The sequence below is a fragment of the Pangasianodon hypophthalmus genome, chromosome 6, assembly GCF_027358585.1.
Source record: "Pangasianodon hypophthalmus isolate fPanHyp1 chromosome 6, fPanHyp1.pri, whole genome shotgun sequence".
Classification (NCBI taxonomy): Eukaryota; Metazoa; Chordata; class Actinopteri; order Siluriformes; family Pangasiidae; genus Pangasianodon; species Pangasianodon hypophthalmus.
This window is the reverse complement of record NC_069715.1, coordinates 21637162-21656693: the sequence shown is the minus strand read 5'-3', so window position 1 is coordinate 21656693 and position 19532 is coordinate 21637162. Positions and strand designations below refer to the sequence as shown.

The following is a 19532-nucleotide window of genomic DNA, read 5'->3' as shown; positions in this document are numbered from 1 at the left end:
TAAAATGGTTAAATGACCTAATAAAAAAATGTTAATAACAAAATATTTATCCCAAAAAACAGAAGTGAATGAATTAATGATAGACTTCATTGAGGCTCGTGTTTAAATGCCGCAAATGACTTTTGAATCAAGTGATGTCTGATTTACTGATGTGATGTCAGTGGTGCTGATAATGAAAGTGAGAACTCGTTTCTCATTTCCCAGTTTTCTACTTTTTCGCTTTAGTTTTTCGCTGGCTGCCACACAAACGAGCCAGGACACATTTAAGACCACGATTAAAAAAAGTGAACATTTCCAATCAGTCTAAAGTAGGCGGAGCTAATCCTGGATAATGACTGTGTAAGCTTCACCCTCACCTGGTGCAAGTCTGAGGTTGCTAATCCCAACCTTGTAGCTTTTATCAACACTGTGTATTCCTGTCTGAATATTATCTTGCAGAATGTGGCTCAGCAGGGTGCGAGTCTCAGACAGAATGACGTTAATAAAGCGTGCTCATTAAAATATTAGTTTATAGACTCGATGGAGATGATCAGTAAGGTCAGTGGGTGTTTGAGCGGCGCTTGTCATACTGCCATCTTATTTTTTTCCTCCATTTAAACGTTGATGGATGTTAAATGTCCTACTCAATTTTGGGCGTCACAGTTTTCTAGAGTTTGTACGCTGTATTCACTGGAACTCATGTCCCTCTCACCCTTCGAATTTGTAGATGTTTTCAGATCAGCATGAAAAAGAATTAAAATGACTTCAGGTTATTTGTTCTAGCTCTAAAACGTTCCTGTCCTTATATGGCTTTGACTCCGTTCTTAACTTTTTCTCAATATGATTTGTTTACCTTATCCAGTCAAGATTGCTACCGATTATTGCAATTTTAATGTTTTTATCTCTCTGCGTGTGTGTGTGTCCTCAGGAGTTTGCAGCACTGACTAAGGAGGTGAATATGTGCAGGGAGCAGCTGCTAGAGAGAGAAGAAGAAATTGCCGAGCTAAAGGCCGAGAGAAACAACACACGAGTAAGTGCAAAGGATCATGGTTTCTCTTAGTGCTGGAGCGTTACGATGATCGTCCAGCCAAGTACAAGCACTCTGTAAAGCTCAGTATCTTCTTCCTGCTTGCAAAGCGGACTATGTTAAAGAGCCGTCATCACCACCATCCTGCATTTCCCTGATTTATCATATTACTGAGACGGAGAAGTTTATAGCTGTATCTCAAATGACACACAACATCCTTTAGTGTTTTGTAGTGTTCACAGAGGGAAACTGAGTAAGCACACACTGTCCTCTTCTGCATGCATGAGCTCACAGATGCCCACGATTGGCTCATGTCTCTGTGATTGACATGACCTGGGGTTATTACTGGCCATTGAGTTGATGGTAAAGTGCAGTAATCTTTCCAGAGGAATGCATGCACAGTAAAAAAAAAAAAAATACTAATAACAGATTTGGATGCAGCTAAAATAATTAATATTAATAATTATATTATCCAACTTCTCAATGTAAAACTAGACCAATCCTAAAAAAAAAAGAAAGATATTTTTGAGGGCGACATCTCGACAAAATTTCTTACATTGCCAAATTTCTTACAGTATTTTAGTCCATATAAATTCAATTCCGCACAGAGGAACAAGGCAAGATACGTAGGAAGGAGGAGGAAAGAAATGACAAAAGAAAAAAATGAAAATGGAGAAGGAAAAAAAAAAAAAAAAAAAAAATCCACTTCATAACCTAGAAGGGACAACAGTTAAAGGGTCAGACTATAAATAACACTTGCAACATTAATCATGCATCCTTTTCCAAATATAACCCTAAAGGTCTCCAGATCTTCCAAAATGTAGCTGAGTTTCAATTCAAGTCGTGTGATAATTTCTTGTCTGAGGTGTGAACTTCCATAAAGACAGGTTAAAGAAATAAAATGGTAATGTCACAGCTTTACCAAAAGCATACAGTGCGTCCCTGTCATAAACAACAGATTTGCTGATTATTGTAGTCAAACTTCATATTTGAATCTCTTCAAAATACGAAAATTCAGAATTCATATTTGAATTTCTGTTCTTACATACTGAACTTAATATTTATTTATCTGAAATATAAAATATATTTGTATCTAAAGCTAATTCAGCTGTCTTAGTATTCTGCCGGGGAAATAATAGCTAACAGTACCAGATTTGAACCTTGGAATATGTTTATTCCAGTCAGTTCCTCCAGTGTGTGAGAAGAGTGTGGAGACGTGATTGGCGATAATGCAGAAAAGGCAGTAATGTTCTCGCAGAGCTGTGCTAAGAAGCATGTGGAGCCTCTAATCCGTAAGACGATGGGACCGCCTGACACAGTTGGAACCAGACCAGATTTCGCGCGTGTGTGTGTGTGTGTGTGTGTGTGTGTGTGTGTGTGTGTGTGTGTGTGTGTGTGTGTGAAAGAGAGAGAGAGTGTGGTGGGGGGTTGGGGAGATGAGAGATGGAGTGAGGGATTAAGGCCAAGTGAGGAGGATGAGTGTAGGCTTTGTCATTCTAACAGAGTCTTGCTGAGCATTCTGGCAGGATGAGTCTGACACACACACACGTACACGTACACGCACACATTTGTCTTGCTGTCCTTGTGAGGACCTTCCACTGACATGCGTATTAATGCAGCTAATTAATGTTGTGTTTACACCTAAATCAAACACTAACCTTAACCTCAGTGACCAGAAGGAAACAGTTTGGCTCTTTCCCCCCCCAAATAACAGCTCAAAAAATGATGACAACACAGTACATGTCGTGTGTATGTATGTGTATGTATGTATATATATATATATATATATATATATATATATATATATATATATATATATATATATATATATATATATATATATATATATATATGTGTATGTATATAAAATATATATATGTATGTATGTATGTGTATATGTATATATAATATAGACTGCTCTTGAAATGTATATTGATTTCTATGCAACGAGAAATTCTTTGTATATCTTGAACTTAGTAGTTATAAGCAACATGAGATGCTATATAAATATAAACATTTAGCACAGTTGTAGCACACTTTAATCTGGATTGTGTTTTATTTCCTTGTTTTCAGCTGCTGCTGGAGCATTTGGAGTGTTTGGTGTCTCGTCACGAGCGCTCCCTCAGGATGACGGTGGTGAAGCGTCAGGCTCAGAGCCCAGCCGGAGTCTCCAGTGAAGTGGAAGTTCTCAAAGCCCTAAAATCCCTGTTTGAGCATCATAAAGCCCTGGATGAGAAGGTAATGAGAGTTTGAAATGAGTTTGAACTACTCCTTTTCAGAGTAACATCCTAAAAGCTGGTATTTGCTGAGGGAGTTAATGATTATTATTACTGTAACAGGTGAGGGAGAGATTGCGCGTTGCTCTGGAAAGGTGCAGCGCGTTGGAGGAGCAGTTAACAGCTTCTCATAAAGAGGTAGGACTTTCACTTGCCCAAACACACACACAGGGCAAAACAATGCCTGTGAGTACACACGTGTGGAATGTTAATTCCTGATTCCTGTATGTTTCATTAGTGTCATTGTAATTGTTTTGTTAAACAAACACTCAGTTCTTCACAGTACGACATGTACTGAAGCCACAGGATGAACCAGTTCTTTTATTTATATATGTATTAAACAAGGAAATGCTTCTAAGCCCATTGTGTCTGTTTTGGCGTGACCAGACATGAGCAAGAATGTGTACTAAAACAGAAGCATGCGTTAGTGAAGACATCACAAGCCAGCAAGATGATAACGCTTTATCTTCACTGCTGGGTTGAGAACAATCTGTCATCCAGATATCTCCAGCAATGCTGCCTACCAGCTGCATAAACAAGGTGGTCTGGTATTAGAGCTCAGTAACGCCGCTATACCTGATTAGCAGCACCACACACACATCGGTGGCACTGCTTTGCTGCGAATTGGAGCTGATGAATAGTGGTCCTACACTAATCCCTCTCCATTAGTGCAGGGGGTAACGTTTGGGGGGGGGAACTGGGTGAACTATGGGCTGCAGAAAATAATCGCATGCCAGCAAAGTGACCTGTATGTAGGGGTACTTGATAAAATGGCATGGTGTATTGCACAGCGTCCTAGAAATAATATGGCAGTCAAATATTCACATTCGTAATAATAATAAGAACACAAATTATGATAATACCAGTTAATAGTAAAGCTACCAATAAGTGAGAGAATATGAAGAACAAGAATGTGAAGAATATGAATATGAAGAAGAGTGCAGAAAAAGAAGTATACAAAGATTATGACTAATAAGATGAATACAAGTAGTTGAATTCGAAGAATATGAAGAATGCAAAAGAAAGATTATTACGAAGAATCAGAATATGAAGAAGAATACAAATTATAAGAATACGAATAATGCGATGAATGCAAAAGAAGAAGATAAGGCGGACAATAAGAAGAAGAAGAATATCAAGAAGAGGAAGATGAACAATACAAAGAGGAAGAATATGAAGAATGCAGAAAAAATTATGAAGAATCAGAATATGAAGAAGAATGTGAAAAAGAAGAATAAGAATAATAAAATGAAGAATAATAAGATGACGAATGCTAAAAAAGAAGATAAGGAGAAGAATATGAAGAATGTGACTAGGAAGGATATGAAGAGGAGGAAGAAGAATATGAAGAAGAGGAATATGAAGAATGCGTCTAGGAAGGATATGAAGAGGAGGAAGAAGAATATGAAGAAGAGGAATATGAAGAATGCGTCTAGGAAGGATATGAAGAGGAGGAAGAAGAATATGAAGAAGAGGAATATGAAGAATGCGTCTAGGAAGGATATGAAGAGGAGGAAGAAGGAGAATACCATGAAAATACAGGATAAGAAGAAAGTGAAGAAGAGGAAGAGCAAGGATGTGAACATGAAGAAGAAGAAGAAGAATGTGAATAAAAATGAACGTGTAGTTACAGATGATAGTTTTAGTAACCGCCCCCTATCCTGGACTCTTTACAGCATAAACAGCTGTTGAAAATAACAGCTATATAATTAAATATCTAAATTATAGAAAAACCTACTTTATGGCTGCAGACATGTCTTTGCTTCATTTCCATGTTCTCATCTCTTCCTCCCCCATACACACACACACATGCATGCATACACGCATGCATAAACACATGTACACACACTTACACACAGATAGGATTAGGACTGACAGTAGGCTGGGGGCACAGTTGCAGACTGACCTACATTTCACTGGTGTTGGCTAGAAACACTCATCCATTATAACCGGCTACACACACACACACACACACGCACACACACACTTACTCACTCTCGCTCACTTTTAGATTGTTGTGCTGTATTACTGAAGCTATTCAGTATGATATACCGGAATATTCAACACTATACTGTTGACATGAACACTTAAATAGCACATTTTGCGCAGGAAGTTCACTCTTCTTTGCGAGAGCTCACTCTGTTTAATATTTCCAGCTGTGTTTCTGTCTGACATCTGCAGCTAGTCTGTGATTGAGGTTGAACAAATCTCACATGCACAGTCAGCTTGAAGTGATTTAGGTCCTATAAAAGCAGTCATGAGTGTGAATGTCAGGTCCTGGGGAGTTACACTTCTCAGAGTTCAGTTGTTTCACACAAACAGGTCATCATTCACATGACTTGGAAAGTTGCTGATGTCGAAATCGGAGAGAATGCTAAAGTGAGTTCCTTTCTCCGTTTCAGAATGCCTTACTACGAGAGCAGAACAATCAGAAGAAATTGTTCATCGATGGCACAGCAGAAATCAACCACAACTCTGAAAGCACACCCAGCACCAATGGCAAGGTAAACATAAGACTCAAAAACCCTACACAGTGTGAGCATTCGTGAAGGAAAAGTACTGTGTGTATAAAGCGCAGAAAAATACACCAAAACAACAGTTAGTCACTATCCAGCATATGTTTGTGTGCTAACTAAAACAGTATTCAGAATACATCTGTTACACAAATCTGTTAAAAATACACACACCTAGTGTGAACAGAAGTATCAGTAGACTTGTTCTTTGCCCAATTTAACCACATTTGAAATGCAAAACTGATCAAACACACCACATTAACCATGATCCGACTAGCCAAAACAGCTTAACAACTGGCTAACGATGCAAATTCCCAAACGATGATAAATCGTCTGACTGTCATTCAGTAGCTTTCTACCAAATTACATAACAAATAAACGCCTTTCCTGTTCAGCAAGAATAAAAGCCAAAACTTCATCCTGCCTGAATCCTTTTTCCCTCTTATAGTATAATATCGGACACTGTCACTCTCTCGTTTCTGTTTGGTTTGTTTATACTCGAACACGCTCTCTCGCTCACTGTTCCTTCTGATGGGCTGCGGCTCCTTCCGGTCACTGTGTGTGTTCCCTTAGCTCCTGGCCACGGATGGCTGTGGCATCATTGGGATTCGTGCTCGGAACTCAAGACATACGATAGGGCGAACCCTTTTCTGTTGCGCCACACAGGGGCCAAATGTGTGAATTGTTTATAATTTTTTTGTTTTTCATTACCTTTATTACACTTCACACCAAGTCCATTATGAAGCAACAATTCCCGCCCCCAATGTGTCTGTTACCAAAAATGCATTTGACCACGGTGAGGAGTACGCAAGCAGAGTTGAGAAAACATAGTTCACAACTGTCAGTTAAATATGTCCTTTAATGTTTGAATTAAATAATTATTAATCTGAAGAAACCCATATCCTCATGGCTTTTTAAAGAGCTGAGGAGTTAGAGCAGCTATGTTAAAGCATGATAACATTTGTTCAGCTCATATGGGGCTTAATAAAGCGCTATTGATTAAATAAGCTTTGTTAAATGCAAGACCGCATATTTGTCTGTTTTTATTGTTTTATTTTTCTGCATTGTGAATTATTTTTGGATATACGAAAGACCGTACACAAATATGCTTAGTCATTCATGCGCAGCAGAGAAAATGGGAAAGCGTACAGTGTGTAGGCGCGATTTCTAACTCGGGTTTGATTCTCATTTTTAGAGGTCATCAGATGGATCTCTGGGTCCTGACGAGGAGGTGGGAAAGGTGTCAGAGCTGCAGGAGGTGATGGACAGACAGAGCAAAGAGCTGCTGCAGATGAAGGAGCGTGTCGTTTCCCTCAGCAGCAGAGTGAGCGAGCTGGAGGAGGATCTGGACACAGCCCGGAAAGACCTCATCAAGTCAGAGGACATGAACACTCGCCTCCAAAGGGACATACGAGAGGTGATGCTCATGCACAAATACACCTCATCACTTCTTCCACGTGTTTGGCAGACTTACGAAAGCTTGTCAGAAGAGATGGAATGGTTGTTTTTCTCATCATTTGTAGACAGTGGTCTCGAATTTTATTTATTTTAATATGACATCATGATGGTGGAGATCACCATCAACTATTATTATTGTTACAGTCATTATTATTATTGATTTATTGTAATTAGGAGTCTGTTTGATATGGATTACATTGGTTTAAAAGTTTGCCAGTCGCTCTAATTTTTTTTTTTTTTTTTAATGACTTAAAAATAAACATAAATAATGCAAACCTGGACCAACATCTATTTAAAAAAAACTAGGACAAGTACTTTTAATGTAATACACAATGTTTAAAATATTTTAACACAAACTGGTAACCATGAATAAAAAGTTCATGAATTCAATAAATAAATGAGTAAATAAACAACATATTTACCATAAAATATGCTTAATATTTGAGTTATTCGATAATACTCACAGCCTGTGCTGCGACTGATCTCTGTCTGTTTTTAGTCTCTCGCTCAGAAGGATGACATGGAGGAGAGGATAACGACACTAGAGAAACGCTACCTGGCAGCTCAGAGAGAAGCAACATCTGTCCACGACCTGAACGACAAACTCGAGAACGAACTTGCCAACAAGGAGTCTCTCTTCCGCCAGGTCTGTTTTTTTTCTTTCTTCCAAACACATTCATTAAAACAGAAATTAGTACACTCCTTAGTACAGTGTAATACGTATGGAACGGGGGGCGTGCTGTTACCAGCCCTACAACTGCAGTGCTTTATTCCTCTTACACTACAGAATTTTTGATTCAAATTTTTATCTGTTCACATTTGTTCAGTGTTTACGTTCATAGCAGAAGGAACTACAAAGCACAAAGCCCTCTAGCCTGAAGAATTATCTCTGACTATTACCAAACTCGGACACTGGAGACTCCTTCCAGAAATTCTAAATAAACATCTTCTTACAGAAAGCTTAACCATATCAGTGATTTTTTTAAAGTCTGTTTACATAGAGTGTCTGTCCTTGTATAAGCTATTACTAGAAATGAAGACATATTAGGAAGAGTGCATTAATCTGCTGTTATAGAGAATTCATCATCTTCCTCTGACCAATCATAATCAAGAATTCAAGAGTGGTATAAAAACTTTGGAGCTATCTAATAACCTGCTAGTTAATAGAGTAATTAGGTGTTCCCTAAACAAACAAACAAACAAACAGAAAAATCCCTGTCTTTATCCACTTCTCTAATATATACTTTGAGACACTAGCCATCTTCTGTCTTAAAAATGACAGCAATGCATTATGGGTAATACACACAAACCTTGTGTCCACCAAGAATGTCATACTATCATGTGAATACTGACAGTCTTGAGCGTTTGGAGTCTATACTGTATAATGTTTCTTCATATGGACATGTTTTAGTAAGAAGTTAGTAAGCGTTTGGGACAGAATGGATCTTTAATTCTGAAAAGCAGTACATTCCACACATTTTGCTGCACTGATGCAGAAGAACCAGCCTTCCTTGATCTGATATAAAGCTGATGGATAAAAAAAAGAGCCAGGAGCTGTTTTTTGTTTGAAATTTTTTGTAAATTCCCAGTGTACATGATTATATAGCACTCCCTCCCTTTGTGTGTGTATGTTTATTTCTGTCAGCTAACACCATCCATTCTTAGCTTTATGCAAAGCAGCTTCTGCATTTGTGGTGTCATCCTGCATGAAATCACTTCTTTTCAGTGAGAGGTGGTGATTTTTAGCCACAGGAGGCAGAGTGGGCATCAGTGAAGCAAAGTGGGCAAGGCTGTGTAATATAGTAACCTTTCATTTCAATGAGAAATGAGAAGCTAAGCAATGTAGTGATCACCAGTTAGAGTCAGGGACAGTGGAGCTCATGGATAATGTGTCGTAGTGGGGAAAAATAGTGTCCTATTAGATATCCCTTCCAAATTATGCTGAAAGAGAAATGTTTGAAATGGTAGACACCCATGGAAGTTTGATTACAGGCTGTTAATGCAGTCAGGTGTGGACCAAAGCAGCCGTGTCTGGTGGTCTAGATCCAGTTCCAACTGAACTCTAGTGTGGTCGATTCCAGTCTGAAAGCCCAGTACATGAACCAAACATGCTGCATGTTTTTTTTTATTTTTATTTTTGTAGATGCACAAGGCATGAACTGAACCAAAGCACATAGCTCTTAAGAAATGCCATGTGTTTTGGATTTTTGGACTGACGAGCAAATGGAGTAAAGAAACACTGGATGCTCCCCACAAAATGGTTTAAAGTCATTATTTTGCAAAAGACAAGGTTTGTCTTTTTTTCTGTCGCCATATGACTGACTGATGAACGAACGATGACTGATGATGTTTTCAGCTGTACACGCCCCTCAGTCAAATGTTTTTGCTTTTTGGTTTGCCTAATTATGTGCAGTTTGAAACCAAAACAAGTAGCAGAGGAACCAAAAAATATCCGGAATTCTGATTCAGACTTGATTGCTGCTTGATTAAGGCTGCGCAAAGTCGTCTCTCCTGCCGAGATAGACAAGTACCATAGCTTGCAGTGGTGGCTCAAAAACTAAGACTCTTACTGATCAGAAGGTCAGGGGTTCAAGCTCTAACACTGCCAAGCTTCCACTGTTGGGCCCTTGAGCAAGGCTTAACCCTCTCTGCTGTATGGCTGACCCTGCGCTCTGACCCCAAGTTCCTAACAACCTGGGATATGCAAAGAAAAGCATTTCACTGTTCACTTCTTCTTCATCAAACCAAATAATAGGTGTGAAAGAGCCCTTAAATCCCAAAGTGAATGCTGGTATGAGTTGCTGCAGAGTGACCTGTTAGTTTCACACACACACACACACACACACACACACACACGCACACGCACACGCGCACACACACACACTTTATGGCCAACAGTATGTGTACACCTGATCATCACACCTATATGAGCTTACTGGACATCCTATTCAAAAGCCATGGGCATTGATATGGAGTTTTAATTTTCTTGAGAATGGGGATCAAAACTGGTTTATTGACAGATGTTAAATAAACATTTATCTGCTCATTTGGAAAAAAAAAAAAAAAGTGCAGATGGTCATTGCAGTAGCTTGACGCTACCACTGTAACCATGGCAACCAGCATGTAAATCTCACTCTCTTCCTCTCACTCTCTTTTTTTTTTTTTTTTTTTTTTTTCCCTTTAGAAAGGCCCACAGCACTTTGGCAGCGCCAGAACTCTTATCTTTGAATTCACTATTCACAGGAAAACGAAGCACAGCAAGTCCTCCATACAAGGACTCCAACACAGATTTAGAAACACACACACACAGAGAGACTGTTCCAAAAGACTGAACACACCACCAAAATCTACCATTTCTCTCAGCTGATTTTTATTATTTAAGAATCTCTCAGTTAAAACTGAAGCTGGGTATCAAATTTAAATATCAATTGAAAACTGTAACTGTTATAAGGCTGTAGATTAATTCATTAAATCATAGCTACACGCACCACAGCACAGAGTAAGCTAATGTCATGTTCAACACTGAAAGCACTGCTTACATGACATTTTTTAAACTTCAATCACTAAAACGTTTAACAGAGGTCTTATGTATGAACCCACTTCCACATCTTTTCTATAATGAGCAGCTCCATTACTCCTACTTAGTGAAGAGTGTTTCAGGAATTACACTTAAATATAATATAGTTTTAAGGTTTAAAAGCAGCACAGTTGCTGTTTTTCCTCTTCTGCCTACTTGATTGACTGGCAATATGTAGACAATCCTTGACATTTTCATTGTGTGTTCGTTTTGACATGGTTTATTGGATTGATCTGCAGTGCAGATTTTTACACAAAGTCTGATTTTGAGGCTGGTATTGATTAAGAAAAAGTAGATGATAAGATGATGCTTTTAACTCTGGGTACTATAGATTAATATTTTTTTATTTGCTTACCTAGTACACTAAATGGCCAAAGGTTTGTGGACACCTGACCATTGCACCCATGTGCTTTTTGAACATCTCATTTCAGATATAGTTCCTTCTTTGCTGTTATAATAACCTCCACTCTTCTGGGAAGGCTTTCCACTAGATTTTGAAGCGTCACTGTGGGGATTTGTGTTCATTCAGCTACAAGAGCATTAGTGAGGTCAGGCGAGGAGACCTGGGGTGTAATCAGCATTCCAGTTCATCCCAAAGGTGTTCAGCGGGGTTCAGTCAGAGTTCTGTGCACATCACTCATGTTCTTCCACTCCAAACTTGGCAAAGCATGTCTTCATGGAGCTCGCTTTGTGCGCAGACATTGTCATGCTGGAACATGTTTGGGATCCTTAGTTCCAGTGAAGGGAAATTGTTTGCTTCTTTGTGTGCTCTGCCAATCTAATCTAATAAATATAATATGTTAGTTTAATAATAAAACAAGAATGAAAAAACATTATCATGGTGAAATTTTGTGTAGGGAGACATTTATTTAACATTTATGGAAGAAGTCTTGAGTGTCAGCCACTCTTCAGAAGAGACAGAAGAGAAGAGTTTATGCTTTCCAGTTCTCTGTAATATGACGAGCTTTGTTTTTTTTTCTTATTAACTTCAAGAAAGGAAAAAATAGAGACTGGTGAAGGAATGACATTTATAGTCATTAAAATGTAAGTGATAACAGGAATGAGCTTGTCCCACAGATGTTCCACAACCATAACTATAGCTATAAATGGATTAAAAGCACAAGTCACTGTGGTATAAGAGGAATAAAACACTTTGAGATGTGTTGTTACAGGATAATAATCAACTTGCAATACCCCGTTGTGGGTTGTTTTCCTCTAACTGTATTTCCTTTATCTGGTTAGATATAGTGATTGTAATCCTGCCTCTTTATTTTGATATAGAAATGTAATCTGGCTGCTTTTCAGCAGGATACAATGTGACTGATGTGTTTTTCCTTCTCAATCAGACGGAGGAGAAGAACAGGCAGCTGCAGGAGCGGCTCGAGCTCGCCGAGCAGAAACTCCAGCAGACCATCCGCAAGGCCGAGACGCTTCCCGAGGTGGAGGCGGAGCTTGCTCAAAGAGTCGCTGCCCTCAGCAAGGTTAGCCACACCCACTACACATCAAGTGGTTGCGTGTGTGAGCTGTTAGTATTGTATGTTAGTATAATAACACTGATTGGCTTATTATGGAGCCTGCTGAGTGAACTCTGATTTCCTGCTCTAACATTTCAGCAAACAATTTCAAAGTTTGGTTTGTAAAGACAGTAGTTCAGTCGTATCCTGTTTACTGTTATGTCGAGGTTTTACTTGGTGTCTGGTTTTGTTTGTGTGAATTTGCTTTTTTTTCCCGATCATTCTCTCTCCTCCCTTGCAGTGTCTCCGTGGACAGACTGTGCTTTAAACTCATTTAATCTGGTTAACAGGCTTATTTGTTCTTGTTGTCTAAGTGTATCCTCAATGATGACCTTTACCGTGTGTCCTCTCTTTACCTTTTTTCCTTGCTTGCTGTAAAAGCTGTTTTCTCGATCTCTCTCCAAGTGTAGCATCTTCTGCACTAAAATCTCTTTTGCTCTCATGCCTTCCTTTCCTTTCTCACTATCTTTTATTCTGTTGTTCTTTTTTCTAATTTCTCTCTCTGTGTCATTTGACAATCTATTTTTTCATTTATATTTGGCTTTTCCTCTTTGTTATTTTTTTTGTTTGCTTTGTCTCTTCTTGTCTCTGCCCTTGTTACATCTCCTTCCTTCCCACACTCTGTTTAACTCTTCTTCTTACTCTCTCTCTCTCTTTCTCTCTCTCTGTCCTTCCTGTCCTTCCTGCTTGTCCTGTAGTCTGATCGTTCTGTGTGCTGTGCCTCTAAGGATACTAAGGAGACTAAAGCGCAGAGGAAGGTACATTGCACTTCAGACAAGAAAAATAAAACGAGACCTCTATGTCCATCCCTGTCCCCTGCCTGTTCTACCCGTCTGTGGCTGTCCCCTCCACTCCCAAATCACTTCCTGTTCACTAAAAACACATCACAACCCTAACAGGAAATTCACTGGAGCCATGTTGTGTACAGAACTGGTGCCATACACCGCACGTGGCAGTGCAGTTCCCCCCATCAACAAGAACACACACACACACACACACACACACTAGATTGATTGTTTTCTTTTCTCCCTCTTCCAGATCAGCATTAGAATTAGCTTCAGTGTGATGAAAGTCTTTTCTATGTTGCATCTTGTGTAGAGATACAGTGTAGAGAAGTACACTAGAAGATCAGCTTCCACCTCACGGGTCAGGCTTGTGTCTCGCTCACTAATATTTTACGCGCTACAGATTCTCAACAAGAGGGTGCTCATACTTGAGCAGCTATTGTTTACATCATTGTTGGAAAAAGCTGGCATAAACCCACACTAGCACAATTTGATGAAAGCATGCATGTTTGCACTCATTCATGTGCATGAAGTAAAAGGCCCCAAACACACCATAGACCAACGTATACGTCATTCAGTTCTGGCGTTTTTTTTTTTTTTTTTTCCCTCTGTTTTCACTGACATTGGCATGTTCACTCAGTCAGAGTCCCTTAACAGTAAAAACCTTCACTGCACTCATTAAACAAATGCCTAATGACATACGTTCTCAGTATTACAAATGCACATACAAAGCTGTCAGTTATCTCTACACAGATGTATTGAAGAGCAATGCATTTATTAAAGGATCATCATTCTAAACAGAACAACTACCTTATTCAAACATAAACAGGCTCTGTTTTTTTTTTTTTTTTTTTGTATCTTATCCAGAAATCTTCAGGTCAGCAACTTAATATTCACTCCAGAGCTACGTACTTTAACTGAGCACAAACACAAAAAACGTTTTCAGTGTTGCTTCAGATCACTCCCACTCCTTGTCACCCCATGAAGTTTTATGTGCTGTGTATTATAGGGCTGCAACTAATGATTATTTAGATAATTACTTAATCGATTGATTTTTTTTGCTTTGTTTTTGATGAATCAATTAGTTTGGTTAGAAGAATATCCTATAATATACTGACTGTTTTTATTTTAAAATACTTCTACAGACAGTCCGTCATGGCCTATTGTATACCACTTTTATTTTCTAATTAGACACCCGAATTAACTTAAAATCACGGCATACCTCGCATTTTCCTTACTGATGCTGCATACTTTATGGCAGCTGTATTGCAATGTGATCAGTGGACCAAGTGGAGAGGGTCATATCTGCATTTCAAGCCCTGATTTGTTCAGTTCCAAGCGTTCAGATTCAACACAAAGGCTAATCACTAACCGAAACACTCCGATGCTAAATTCATTTCCGTTGGTGAATCATTTTTCAGAGTGTGGAATCGACTCCAAATCTTTGGGGTTAGTTTTCGATGTCTGGAATCAGGGACTGATGTGAACCAATAGCTTTATGACAATGACACACAATATATATTAATATACTAAGAAAATTAAACGATTTAGCGTTTATCATCACTGCTGTGTTGAGAAAATAGATCTACTCATAAGCTAATTGATTCAATAGTGTTGTTACTTGTGGCGTGAAGTGACGTCGTGTGTGTCACAGCATGCTTCATGACGTACAAGAACTAATCACTAATGAAATTTGTTAGCAATTATTTTTATTATTGAATTTTATCAGTGTTAGGGATTCGTTGTTGCAGCCCTCATGTATCGTGCGTTTCTGGGTTCTGTGTTTTGTTTTTTTTTTGCATGATATGTTCGGATATTTGCCGGGTTTTTTGTCAGGCTGCTGTGCTGAATCCTAAGCATCTGGGATTGTGTGTCTGTATTTATTTCTCATATGTCCTTTGCGTGTTTGTCCTTTTCGAGCTGTTACGTCAAAGTGCTTAAATTCAGTTTTGCCAATTCCGATCACCGGTTTCCTCTTCCTCAGGCTGAGGAAAGGCACGGCAACGTGGAGGAGCGCCTGCGACAGATGGAGGCTCAGCTGGAGGAGAAAAACCAGGAACTGCTCAGGGTGAGAGGTTAAAGTTCGTAAGCTGGACACGGATTAGAGAGTCGATTTATTTTTCACATTGTGAACAGGAACAGTGTTCACTCTGCAATCAGGGCGTGACTTTATATAAGCATGACTGCATACCAAAATAAAGAAATCTGAATTAGTTATAGTGTTAGCTTTATGTAATGATGCAGTTGTAGTGTACCACTTGAATTGAGTTTTTAAATGATTTTAAAGTGGTGTTAAATCATAGAAAGCAGTGTTTCTGATGAACTACTCAAGACTGATCTTCTTAACAGTTCCACATTTAACAATATTCTAGCTGTTTCTGTCACTGAATAACTGAATCGTCACACCCCTGTTGTAGTGTTTTATGGCATTTTAATGTTGGCCTATATAGAAATGAGAAGCTGTAAGCGGATACTGTAGGATATTCAGCGATGACTAGTCATGATATTAGATGGGACGACTAAAATCTGATGTCTATCAGCACCTTAACAACGGAGCTATTAGGGTTGAGCAATGCATCGTATCATTATGTCTCATTGATGGCATAATAAGAGTGACAATCACACACACACAGAGGCAGAGAGGCAGCATTCATGATTTTTTTTTTTTTCTTTTTTTTTTCTTTTTTCTTTTTTTCTTCAATTTTAATTTTTTATAAGTTTGTAATGCCCTGGTTAGGTTTTAACCCTTTTTGCCATCGTTCCTTTGTCGTTTGAATGTGTACTCTGATTGGACTAAGACATTTTGAAGGGAAAAACGGATGATGAGTAACTAATCCACCTCATTCGTGTTAATAACACGCATGACTGTATTTCTCATACTCTTCTCAGTCGCTGCTGATGGCGTGTCAGTGATGACAAATGTGTCAGAGAAGTGCACTGAAAAATAGCAGCCCCAATGATGATCAGTTATAGTAATCACCCGACACGACTGAGAGTACGACTGAGAGTATGACTGAGAGTGTGCATGAATCTACAGTCTGGGCTAGAAAGAAATCAGCCCCAGCTTCATGTTTTCATAGCTTTCATAGCAGTGCTTGGTTCTACATAAATCCAAAATAATCTGGTTTAAGACATTTGTTAAAAGAGAACAATCTGTTGTGAATAAATAAAAATGAAACGGGCCCTCTACTTATGCCTTTTTTTTTTTTTTTTTGAAAGACAGGGAGCATATAAAATCTCCTTTGTTCCTACTGCTATTAAACTCAAGCCATAGAGGATTGTGAGTCAGACACAATTATCCTGCTGTAACAAACCCATTAAACTCATCTGTGTGTTGTGATTGTGATCGAAGGCTCGTCAGCGTGAGAAGATGAACGAAGAGCACAACAAGCGTTTGTCTGAGACGGTGGATAAACTTCTCTCCGAGTCCAACGAGAGACTTCAGCTGCATCTAAAGGAGAGAATGGCTGCGCTGGAGGACAAGGTATTGCTGGAGCTTTCACACAGTCAGCTCCAAAAAGGCAGAGTCTGCTAGCAAGAGCTGTTTTATTTCCTCAGTTATTAAAAACCAGTACAAGTTGATCATTATTATTCTTATCGTGTCCTGTTTTGGTTCTGCCCTGGCTTTCCTAAAAGGAAGGAGAGAGAGGAGAAAGAAAGCTCACTAGCTTGCTTTCTCTCAGAAGTGGTGCATATTATATTTTGATACTCTTTTTATATATATGTATATATATATATATATATATATATATATATATATATATATATATATATATATATATATTGAATTTCACAAGTTCGTAGTAGACATAGTCTGAAATCTGAGACAGAAGAAAATAGAGATAAAAAGCCCCCAAACAATAATAAGAAATAAAATGGGCCCAAATATTAATAAAAATAAACTATAAATAAAAACTACAATAATAAAAACACTACATTAAACAGTAATAAAAAAGAAAATAAACATTTAATAAAAATAAAAAGCCCACAAAATAAACAATAATTAAAAACAATAATAAACAATAAGCATTAATAAAAAATAGCAAATAAAATAATAAATAAAAATAAAAAGCCCCTCAATATTAGCCCCAGTACTGTAATATATATTGCATTTTATATACATATGCAATATATACCTAAAGTATCATATTAATATTATATAAATACTTAGTATATTTTTGCTGCTGTTTTGAAAATCCATTTTGTTATATGTTCATTTTAGGTGTAATTAATTTATTATATTAATTGATTACATTGTGTATATTGTTGTGTGTATATTATTATAGAAATAAAATTATGTGTACAAGATTAAATCTAGGCATTGGTTATAGGCAAGTGTAATAATATAAGTAAATATAAATATAGGCAGCTATTATATGAAGCATTTTTTCTGTGCATTTCGTTCCTTGGTGCCTGTATACCTTATGGTTGTTTTTGTTTGTGCGTGTAGAACGCCCTCATCCGTGAGCTGGAGCACACGAAGAAACTGATTGAAGAGTCTCATCATGAAAAGGTACAGACTTCTTATGTCTTTCATCAGCTTTGTGTAGTCATCTACTTGTTCTCAGGACTTATTCAGTGTCTAAGTATTTAGTTTTATGTTAATGAAGAATCCTTTTAATCCTTTTAAACCTCTTTAATACCTTCATTCGCATGAGTATCTGTGCATTATTATTATTGTATTAAGATCATTATTATCCTTATGTATTTTAGGAGCAGCTCCTGATCCAGATTGAGACAATGCGATCAGAGAACGATCAAGATCGCAGCAGGAGTAACTCTTTGCTGCACCAGGGGTGAGACTCTCACTCACTCGAAACTCCTTATACATAACTCCCAGTAGTTTCTCTGCAGGACTTGTGGGATTCAATCTCACAACCTTCTGGTCTCTGACACACACCTTAAATAGAGTGTTAACAATGCTCAAGACTTGCCAGCCTTCATGTAGTTTGCATAGGAGCTTCACATGTTAACATCGAAGTATGCTGCTTGCTCAAAAATATGTCAAACGGGCAGTCGTCTTTTGAGTTCATTACTGTGGAATAAAATCTATCAGTGTATATTTGACTTTGCTAACATTAGACAAGTATGTAGTTAACTTCAAATAACTATTTATTAGGGATGCAGAACATAGATAAATTTCAGCCACCTGAAGCTTTCAGTTAAAAATGGTCAAAAATGCCATGGAAGAGAAAAAGCTTGTATTCTTTTTTTTTTTTTTTTTTTTTTTTTTTTTTTTTTTTTTAATTACAAAAAACAAGATTAAATTGTTTTACAACAAAGTGTCAAATCTAACAGTTTATAAATCATTTTAATGATAATAATAATTGGACGCTGATTAAAAAAGCTGTTTGTTTCAAACGGTTGTCAGCCATGTGGAACAATTTCATGGTCCTGATTTCAGTAATTCAGTAATATATCCAAAATACACTGTTATTATTATTATTATTATTATTTATTTATTCATTTATTATTATTATTATTGTTATTATTATTTTATATATGTACCGTTCACGGTGTTTTTACTTCTTCGGGGTTGGCAGGTCTGGAAGTGTCATACTGTTTCAGTCCAGTAATCTCTAAACCTATTAATCCAAGCTTAATCTAAAGACATTATTATTATTATTATTATTATTATTATTATTATTATTATGTAGGCGCTCTCACATGGGCAGCACGCCAGACTTCAGGTACCCAGTCTCTGCGTCCTCCATGATTGACAGCCATTCTGACCAGTACAGCAGCTCACTGGTGCTGAGGCGACCTCAGAAGGGCCGGGCTGCTGCTCTACGAGACGAGCCCTCCAAGGTGAGACTTGGAAATTCTAACCCGAGTAGTTTTATTCATCAGCAGTATTAGGCAAGTTTATTATTCCATAGTGGGAACAACATATGTTACAGCAGCATTCACAAGCACCAGATTCAGGTACTGAGCATAGCTTACAGATTTCAAATGTTTGAAAGAATTATGCATTATAATTGATTCATATGAGAATATACACTCACCGTTTTATACACTCACAATGTACACAGAATATACACTCACAATATACACAGAATATACACTCACCGGTTTATACACTCACAATATACACAGAATATACACTCACCGGTTTATACACTCACAATATACACAGAATATACACTCACAATGTACACAGAATATACACTCACCGGTTTATACACTCACATTGTACACAGAATATATACTCACCGGTTTATACACTCACAATATACACAGAATATACACTCACCGGTTTATACACTCACAATATACACAGAATATACACTCACAATGTACACAGAATATACACTCACCGGTTTATACACTCACAATATACACAGAATATACACTCACCGGTTTATACACTCACAATATACACAGAATATACACTCACAATGTA

General features: G+C 37.8%; 1 protein-coding gene across 13 annotated transcripts in view; it reads left to right on the top strand.

Annotated features, from left to right (window-relative positions):
* ppfia1 (PTPRF interacting protein alpha 1) overlaps positions 1-19532 on the top strand; it is an 80093-nt gene that overhangs the window by 36483 nt on the left and 24078 nt on the right. For 9 of the 13 annotated variants that reach the window (XM_053234724.1, XM_053234720.1, XM_034305085.2 and 6 more), the window contains exons 3-15: positions 908-1009; positions 3080-3244; positions 3346-3420; positions 5685-5786; positions 6991-7212; positions 7753-7899; positions 12177-12311; positions 13043-13102; positions 15114-15197; positions 16482-16613; positions 17580-17642; positions 17843-17925; positions 18787-18937. In XM_053234724.1, coding sequence (XP_053090699.1) covers positions 908-1009; positions 3080-3244; positions 3346-3420; positions 5685-5786; positions 6991-7212; positions 7753-7899; positions 12177-12311; positions 13043-13102; positions 15114-15197; positions 16482-16613; positions 17580-17642; positions 17843-17925; positions 18787-18937 — 1521 coding nt within the window. The remainder of the gene's footprint in view (positions 1-907; positions 1010-3079; positions 3245-3345; positions 3421-5684; positions 5787-6990; positions 7213-7752; positions 7900-12176; positions 12312-13042; positions 13103-15113; positions 15198-16481; positions 16614-17579; positions 17643-17842; positions 17926-18786; positions 18938-19532) is intronic. The other 4 variants (XM_053234729.1, XM_053234723.1, XM_053234728.1 and 1 more) reach the window with 1 other exon arrangement.